General features: G+C 33.2%; 1 protein-coding gene and 1 long non-coding RNA gene across 2 annotated transcripts; one reads left to right on the top strand and one right to left on the bottom strand.

Moving 5' to 3' along the window:
* The first annotated feature begins 3,066 nt into the window (after positions 1–3,066).
* LOC110935589 lies at positions 3,067–7,158 on the top strand. The gene is made up of 3 exons (XM_022177961.2): positions 3,067–3,222; positions 4,905–5,720; positions 5,804–7,158. Exons 1-3 carry the CDS (start codon positions 3,177–3,179, stop codon positions 6,940–6,942), a joined length of 2,001 nt encoding a protein of 666 aa, XP_022033653.1. The 5' UTR covers positions 3,067–3,176; the 3' UTR covers positions 6,943–7,158.
* A 1,010-nt stretch (positions 7,159–8,168) lies between these two features.
* On the bottom strand, positions 8,169–9,691 carry LOC110934310. The gene is made up of 3 exons (XR_002588224.2): positions 8,905–9,691; positions 8,687–8,729; positions 8,169–8,352 (listed from the first exon to the last, which is right to left on the bottom strand). It is a non-coding gene; the product is annotated as an uncharacterized LOC110934310 (long non-coding RNA).
* Positions 9,692–10,051: the final 360 nt, after the last annotated feature.

The raw sequence follows: 10,051 nt of genomic DNA, 5'->3' as shown, positions 1-10,051 counted from the left end.
GATTCCCTCTAAATTAATGGGCTAGCTCCGTCACTGATTCCAACCATACCTTACAACCTAATCTAGAAAATTCAAAGTATTTATTATAACCTAAATCAGCAGCGTAAATATATCACCACAAATTGGCTAACAAAAAATTAATCTTGGTAAAGCCATTCTCAATTCATCCTTTCAATTCCACCTATGTATATGCTATATACATAAATAATGGAAGGTTTAATGTTTAAAGTTGGACAAGAGAAGTATTTTATAATCTTTGTTGATGAGTAGAAGAAACATTTGTCGTTATAAAAACTATAAAAAATATTTTTACACCCTACTAAAAAATAGATATTTCGTTAAATAAACCATTTTTAAATATAAAAGGATGAGAATCACGTAAAGACCCAAATTACATACACTCTCTCACCTATACCCATCAATGAACATAAAATCAAAAGAAAGAGAAAAAGATAAATATGCATGCATTATGCATATTGAGGAAGCAAAGCATCAAAGTGAACATAAAATCAAAAGAAAAAGATAAATATGCGTGCATTTTGAGGAAGCAAGGAATCAAAGGGAACATAAAATCAAAAGAAAGAGAATAAGATAAATATGCATGCATTTTGAGGAAGCAAGGAAATAAAGTGTGGATTTGTAAAGAATGTTGAGATTTCTTATGGAGAATAAGATAAAACCACTCTATCAATTCTTATGATTGAGGGCTTAATCTTTACGAATTTTAAATCTCCATTTCGAGGGTTTTTTAGATGATAAAAATTAGGGTTTTGATCTTAGGCTTGTATTTTGGTTAAGTTGATAGTAGGCTTTTGTACCTCACCACATTAGATTAGTTTAGTGAATTTTTGGGAATTTTTAGAATTCCTTTGAATTTTTTATGAATATTTATTTACAAAATATATAAAGAGGAATTGTACAAAATATAAAAAAAAATTAACTGAACACCAAGAACTTTATTGTTTCTAATTTTTATGATAAGCTCGTGATTTAGAAAATTCATAAATTTTACGATTTACGAGTATAATTTTGTTACCAAGTAAATGAAATAATTATCATAAAGTTGGTATATTAATAAATAAATGGTTGATGTATTAAAAATGTGATTTTTGATACAATTATATTTTTATGATGGATTTTTCATAGAATTGATATTTTCAAAACCTAAAAAATATGTATATATATTTTTTACCATCACATCTTAAAATTTAAAAATTGATTTTTATTTGGTATAAACTCATAAAATTATAATGTGTAAATTGTCATGTCTAGGTTAAATTTATCATGATACAAAATTTGGTTATGCACATAGGAATTTTATTGTTATCTTTATTAAATGTGTCACAAAAGATAGATAGGCAAAATTGTTGAATTTTAAGATTAAAAATCGTATAAGTATATAGTAAATTAGGCTAGGAGTTGGTCAGAAAGTCCAAATTTCCTAAAAAGTGTAAAAAGTCATAAAACATCATAATGTCAACCATAAAACAAATCAAAAACCCACAAATAATATGATGAAGATTACTAAAACATCATGTATGTGGGTTTTGTGTTGTGTTTTAGATGTTAAGGCTCCGATTATGGAATGACAAATATTATTGTGTTTTATGTTGTTTAGCATTTTTGTGTTTTATATTCATAGTTATACGATGGTGCGTTTGAAGTTTTTATGGACTATTAGAGTTTGAATATGGTGTATTAGTAATATTCATTCTATTATTTGTGAGTTTTAGGTGTGTTTTATGCCTGAAATTATTGTGTTTTATGACTTTTTACACTTTTTAGGAAACTTGGATTTTCTAGCCGAACCTCACCCAAATTAGAAGTAATAATATATTATGTTACATGTTACTTAGGTTATTTTTCTTATGTGATATTTAGTATCATATATATATATATATATATATATATATATATATATATATATATATATATATATATATATTAGGGCGACTTTTCATCTTTTGAGAAATTCTCAAGTCACGCGGTGTTTTAGCAAGATTAAGCAGGAACGCAAACCGTGAGTAGATTCGATTCTCTTTTCCCTTTTTTGCCTTTAACTCTTTTTAGGGTGTATCTCGTGTTGATTTTTAATATATTATTTAATTGATAACATGCAATTCGATGTGTTGCTACATGTCACTTGTTATATCCTTTTGTTTCTCTATACGTGCATCTATGTGTTACTCGCTTTGTGTCACATGTTACTATTGTGGATCCACTAACTGACCGATGTCCCATGACCATGGGTTGAACTTGGTATCACCAACATCATTAGACTTACCCTTTGGGGCTTAAATCTCAATTTGTCTATAGTTACTATTATTGTTTTGTTGCATTGCTTATGATATATATGATGATTTCTTGTTAACTCATTTACGTTGAGGTATGCATTCAAACCAAAAACAAATAAAAATAAAAACAAAAAAGGGATTAAAACTCATCACACCAGACTGATTTTCGAAGTGTGGTTTTGATTTAGCCAACTTACATATACTAATCTAAAAAATTCAAAGCATTTACTCAGACCAAAATCAGAAGCGTAAATATATTACAAATTTATCACCACAAATTGGCTAATAAAAAGCCATTCTCCCATACATCTCGGGAGGTATCACGTTTAAACCTGGATAAAAGGAGTATTTTATAATTATTGGTATTAAGTAGGAGTAGCATTTTCCGTTAAAAAGTGGTGGCGGCGCAGCTTGTTGCCCGTCTACATTCTTTTTTGATGTAACTTGACAAGTATGAATGAAATTATTAATTGAAAAACTAATGAATACAAAAAATATTTTATACCCTACTTAAAAATAGATACTTCATTCAATAAAAACCATTTAATTAAATATAAAAGTGTGAGAATCACATAATATAATTGTACCTACAACCCAAATTACATACACTCTCCCATCTATACCCATCAATGAACATAAAATCAAAAGAAAGAGAATAACATAAATATGTAAGGAAGTAAGGAATCAAAGTGAACATAAAATGAAAAGAAAGAGAATAAGACAAACATATTGAGGAAGGAATAAAGTGTGGATTTGAAAAGAATGAGATTTCTTATTAATTGGTTCATTCCTTGCTTGAAACCATGAAACCAAAGATATTCTTCTTTTTTTTTCCTTTATAATGGTGCATTAGTTGTTTGCAAATTAGTATTCAACTTGCTCATGGATCATTCTGAGGAGGAAATTAATTCGATGGATTTTCCAATTGGTATGTCTCTTTTTCTTTCATTTTATATATTTTTGCTCTTGGTGAGTTAGTTAATTTGATAAATTAGTGTATAGAAGATTAAGACGAAGTAAGCTTTAATCCTTGATGTAGTAAAAAAAATATAAACTTGTATCTAATATATTTATCGGGTATCTTACTTATTATTAGTCCGGTTGGCGTGTTTAACTGTAGATATTATGAAATCTCTATTTTTAATTTTAGTTGGTTGAATTTGCTTGTTTTTATTAATACTTGATCACAAACACATAAAAAAACAAACTTGAAGTTGATAAGAAAGCATATATGATATCTATTTTGGATAATTAAATGGATGTCACTTTACTCTTTCCAAAATATTATAATATAATTAGTGTTACACCCATTCCACTACTCAAATACATGTCTCTTTAGGCTATAGGGTGTGGTCATGACCCTCATGACTATCATGACCCTCCATGTTACTGCCATGTAATTCATCTTTAATCCACCATTCAAAACCACTACCCTAAGGGGGTGGTGTAGCCTTCCATTCATGTTCCTAGGTGGCAAATCATGTCCCAACCATGATCCCCACACCCTATAGCCTAACTCTTTCCAAAATATATTTTGGTTTAATATCTCGTTAAATTTAGATTTTTCTATCTTTCCTTTACACTATAACCATCGAGTATCAAATTAACCACCAAAAATATTTAATGGTATGAATCACATTTTTAAGCATAGTCTAAAATTATAGAAAAATACAATAGTGGTTGTTTTGCACACAACCTTGATTTTTTATTCATGGTTTAAACATGGAAAAAGTAAAATCAACTTTTGTTAGACCATTTGTAGTGGTACGTAGTTGGTCAAATCACGACCCAACCACGCAAGCCACACTTGCCCCATGCCTCGTGGTTGGACAAAAAGCTCTTTGGCTCGTGCTTTTGATCACACAGTGGTTTTGTGTTTTTCGAGGTAAGTTACCGTTGCAAATGATTAGACAATAATCTCTCTGGCTCGTGCTTTTGACCACACAGTGGTTTTATGTTTTTCCAGGTAAGTTACCGTTACAAATGGTAACTACCAGAATAAAAAACTGTTCCATTTCATTAACTTTTTAAAAGTGTATATATATACCCATTTACCATTCTAAAACACACAAACTTGTTCTGAAACACTCTTAAAATCTTTTATTCTAAAACATAATTAAGCCGTTTGTTTTAATTAACTTTTTATGTATTGCTTTAATTAAGTTGGGTTGTAATCTTTTTAATTCTAGTTTAGTGAAACTTTTTAGTTTCTATATTGGTTTGATACTTATTTTTTTATATAATGTTTTAAAGATTGTTGTGTAATTTATAAATAAAAAATATAAATAATAATCATTAGGTAATTATTAAGTGATTAATGTAGAGGTGGGTCAACCACTACATAGTGAAGTGAAATGGCTTAGGTGATATGGCGGACACGGGGCGAAAAAAGAGCAAATCACTTGGGTGACCACTACACATGGTCTTACGAGGAATCACATACATTTATTGTTGAGTTTAGGCGCAGAACATATTAGAATACATTTATGTAGGAGTAGTTGAGGTAGTGTTTCATATTTGAATCTTTAGATGATGAAATCATTAACATGGTATGAAAATATTATTGTTAGAAAAATGATTAACTGTAACATAAATATATTATGGATGTAGTTGCTTTGGACTCGAATGTTCACAATAGACATCATCATTCACTCAGCCTTGTGCATCTGCAACAACCGAATCTTAAAAATGAAAATGCGGACGATGACGATGAGGATGAAGTTGAAGGTGAAGTTGATTTTGTGGAAGAAGACCGTCAATGCAATCTGTGTAAGGAACAGATCTGGTCATTTCATTTGTGCTACTACTCCTGCAAGTCTTGTGACTACTCATTGCACAAATTTTGTGCAGAATTACCCAATACCATAACAAACCACCCACTACACCCTGACCATACAATGGTTTTAAAGTATAGTTATGGGTTCTGTAGGTGTATAATCTGCAACCTTAAGCGAGAAAACTATTTGTATCATTGTGAAGTTTGCAACTATTATATTGACATAATTTGTTTTTCCATGTCGGAACATAAGATAAACCACCCTAGTCACGATCACCAACTGGAGCGAATGTACGGACAAAAAGATGTCTTACTTTGTGTAGCGTGTGGTTATAAACATGAAGGGGTCTTCTTTCAGTGTACCGCTTGTCCTTGGTTTCGGATAAATTTGTATTGTGCTTTTCTGCCTACCAAGTTACTAATTCAAAATCATACGGATGGGATTTTCATTCATCCGCATCCACTTACTCTTACCTATTCCTTTCCGTACTCCGAAATTGAAGCTAAATTCTATCCCCTATGTAGAGTATGTGGTGACGAATTTTATTCTCATTTATGGATTTACAAATGCGATAAATGCCGATATTACGTGCATTTTGATTGTGCCACTTCAAAGCGAGAGCCATTTATGTCCATCTTTCGGCATCCAGGTGAGCAATCTCTTCTTCTTTTTTTATTCTATTAGTTTGTGTGACGATTATCTTTGTCTAATTTCAAGTATATCATTCATCAGGCCTTGGCAAAACTTCTAAAAATTTTATAGAAGATGAGCATCCGAATCTGCTCCATTGTCCATTTCAAGATGAAGGTGACAACCTTGTGAAGTTTCATATGTCTAATAGAAAAGAGTTGATTAGGAAACATGATGATAAAATGCTCAACCATTTTAGTCATCAACACCCACTCATCCTTTTCGACACGCAATCATCAGTTGATAAACAAACACTTTCTCTACACGATCCCAAGAAAAGAATTCAACTGTTATGTGATGGATGTGTGAAACCAGTCACGACATTACCATTTTACATGTGTTGCCAATTTGCTGATGGACAATGTTGTTTTATTCTTCATGAGTGGTGTGCGAAGCTACCATCTCAAGTACATGACTACGTAGGGCATCCCGAGCATACTCTTTCTCTCATTCCGAAAGTCTCTAGTAAGTTCTTTGGTGTGTTTCATTGTCCCATATGCGATTTACCATCCAATGGTTTCGCGTATGGATGTACAACCTGTGAATTTTATGTTGATATCAATTGTGCATTCATACCCAAAGATATTACACATGACGCTCATCCAGGTCATCTTCTCTCAATAGTAAATCCTGCAGCTAAGCAATCAAAAGGGTTTTGCAACGCGTGCTTACTTGTGATGGAGGATTGTAAGCCGGGATTTCATTGTCCCTCTTGTGATTTCTACTTTCATGTAGAATGTGCTCTGTTATTGCCTAAAGTGATTGAGAACAAGTGTGATAAACATCCTTTGAGCTTAAGATATGAACCAGCACAGGACCATATTAGCGAATACTTTTGTGAAATATGTGAGGGTGAACTTAACCCTTGGAAATGGTTTTATCATTGCACAACATGTGCTCAATCTATGCACGCTGCTTGTATGCCCTTAATACTTCAAGTTCAATGTGAACAAGCTACATACAAGCATTATGAAAGATGTGTTTATGAGTTTCTCAATGTAAAATTTGGAGGAACGCTTGAGATCAAAGGTCACTCACACCGCTTGGCCTTTGTTCAAGGGCGTGAGAGCGATGGCGAGTGCAGTGAGTGCGGTGACGAGATGCAGTACAAGATGATCTTTAAGTGCTTGGAATGTGAGTTTGCAGTTGATTATAGATGTGCTTCTAGATTAGTCGGTTGATCAAGCTCTTTGGCTTATACTTTGGTGCACCCATACTACTGTAATTTGGTTACGTGTGTCTAGTTGTTTCTATTGTTTATCAAATGAATCGGAGTATCTTGTATCAACTTTTAGTTGGTTATTCATAATCTTATTTTGTCAAAATAATGACCTTGTTATGAATGTATCCATTATGTGGTGACTATCCACATCTATAACTCCTATCCCTTTAGTGCATCCATTATGTAGTGACTATCCACCTCTATAACTCCTATCTCTTTAGTTACTATTGTACTAATGTAAGGACCTATATATAATGACATTTGTATATGATGTTGAAATCAATCAATAAGAAATCCATCTCCCATTCTCCCATTTTTTTATATACATTGCTAGTAGGTCGTTGTTTTACAACACGTTATCAGCACGAGTTGCTGACGATTCAAGCTTTCAAATTCATCATTTGGTCTTCCTTTATCCTTTCACGTGTAGACTGGTTTCTTATCTTCGAAGACCGGCACCACTCCACACATCTACCTATTCTCTAAGGTAATATCATCGACTTTCTACACCTAATACATTGAAATCCATACTTGAGTTTAAAAGGTTTTCCAAATAGCCTATTCTTAAAAGTGTACCATGTGATTTGTTTTATTTTATTTATTAATTATGTTTTTGGCATTTATAAATATGGCCATTGAGACTCTAGTCCACAGCAAACTATAACCCTATTTCAAGAAGTATCTTTTAATACACCAGTAAAAAAAAATTGTTTTAGGGGCCGATTCAAATTATGATTTTGGAGCGGTTGAAAAAAAAGTGTGTCAAAAACCCTTTACAAAAGTTAATCGTATGAAAAATTTGGGCCAATAAGGTGTATATGGGATGGTTTAATACAAACGAGTTAATAAATTGGGGGCGGCCCAATTATGGGGCGGTTATACTTTTGAGGTGTGGGCACGTGGTTGTATTTTATTTTCACATTAAACAACCTTATCTTGTTAAAAATGTTAAAGACTCAAAGTAAAAACCTACGACAGAAATTGGAACAAACCACTTCATACTCATCCATTAATTTTCTCTCTCAGTTCAATAATACTAAAGTTTTATGTCACAGCCCCGATCCCAAATCCCCAGGAACGGGAGGCCGCGAGCCAGTTTCGGTGATATCACGTTATTGTCTAATTTGGCAGCGGAAATTTCATCAGGACCGTAGTTAGAAAATATTTTTCAGAGTAAAACCACCATATTTTATTTTAATAATCACATGGGTAAAACCCAAGTTTCTTATTACAACGTATTTACAGGGATAAACCCTACTTTATTGAATTTAAAACATCGTATTTTAGGTAACTTTTATAGCCACATTTTTCCAAGCCGTCAGTGCTCTCCAGCTGGCTTTTTACTAATTTGGCTGTCACATCGTGTTACCTGAAACGCGTTTTGAAAACACTTGTCAGTGGGAAATACTGGTGAGTGAATCCCAGTTTAATCAAGAAACATTAATTTAATTTAAACAGTATTGAGGGCGATTACAATGTTTATATCTACCTAATTACTCATTCAGTACTGTCAATCCTGACTTGTTGATCATATTACACATTGGCTAACTCTTCGTCCAATGGTAACGTTACTCACATTTTGTATACAAAACCCCAACATACCGGCAGTAATCGTAGAATTACAAAGACTCAATCACTGCTAAATTGCATTGTAAAAAGGTTAAGGTTTTGTAAAAACAGTTTACAAAAAGGAGATTACTCACATTGTTATTATAGGTATTTCCTTTGTGGCTTCCTGGTTATAATCTAATTAAATAAACAATGCACACGCGTTAGCATAATAACCCATTTTAACATTAGTAATACCCTTCCCGAGACGGCATTCCAACGACTACGTCGGGCAGAACCACGACAGCCGTTACGGAACCCTAGATCCATCGGGCAGAGTATCTAATACGTATCCAGGGGTTATGATACTTACAACGAGGCAGAGCTTCGCTAATTAGGGGGTATAATGCCCGTGTATAATGCCTAATATTCAGAAATTGAGATTGAGAATTGAAAATGGGACGAACAGACTGAAGATCCGATGGCTCCTTTATATAGTGCTGATTTCTGGTCCTCTCGCGGCCCGCGTAAATGTAGGTGAAGGCCTACGCGGCCCGCGTCAACCCTGGGCCAACGCTGTAGCTTTGCTGGGTCAACACTAGACTCGCCACGATGATGAAACGTGTTATCACCGGGCTGCACCACAACTTCCGATCTCACGCGACCCGCGTAAACTAATCAAGGGTCTTATGCAGCCCGCCTGAACTAAAGAAAATCAAAGGAATCAAGTATCAACCTTCATACCGCCTGCGTAAGGATTGGGGTGGGTCTACGCGGCCCGCCTCAACTTACTTTTTCTTGTTTTTAATTTATTTTAAATGCTATATTGTATTTCGGGTTCGGTTTCACATAAGGGGTGTATTTTAGGAAATGTAGGGTGTCAGGGGTGTTTTAGGAGAGTTGATATATTTTGGGTCTAACTCCTGGGTTATTTAATAGTGTACTCACATTAAATATAGTAACCCAATTCTACTTTATCCCTACGTCACGAGACAGAACCCCAACGAATTTAGGCAGAGCCTTAACATATGTTATGGGGCCCTACGTCAGTCGGACAGGGTATCAGTGGTCAAGGGTTAAAACACTTAAAATGAGACAAGGCTTTCTTATTAATAACATGGGGTGAGAATAAATATTTAGGAATTTTAGAGAGAGATATACGGGCGACAGAAATGAGATAGCATTTTGAAGGCTTCTGATGGAATGGCCTATTTATTATGTATTTCCATTTTGCTTAGAGATCACGGAATCTCTTGAACACGTAACTTGCAAATTTGTTGGATTTGTTTTGAGTGTACACGTGCACACTTTCTGACATACGTGTAGTTTTTAGTTTATTATTATTATTATTATTATTATTATTATTATTATTATTATTATTATTATTATTATTATTATTATTATTATATTTGTTACACTTAAACGTGCACTACATATATATTTTCAAATAATTTGATTTTCCTTATTAACTATTTTATTAATTATATATATTATAATTAATTTAACTGCTTCACTTATTT

Source organism: Helianthus annuus, chromosome 4 (genome assembly GCF_002127325.2).
Source record: "Helianthus annuus cultivar XRQ/B chromosome 4, HanXRQr2.0-SUNRISE, whole genome shotgun sequence".
Classification (NCBI taxonomy): domain Eukaryota; kingdom Viridiplantae; phylum Streptophyta; class Magnoliopsida; order Asterales; family Asteraceae; genus Helianthus; species Helianthus annuus.
Note: the sequence above shows the minus strand (reverse complement) of the source record. Positions and strands in the feature narration are given on the sequence as shown.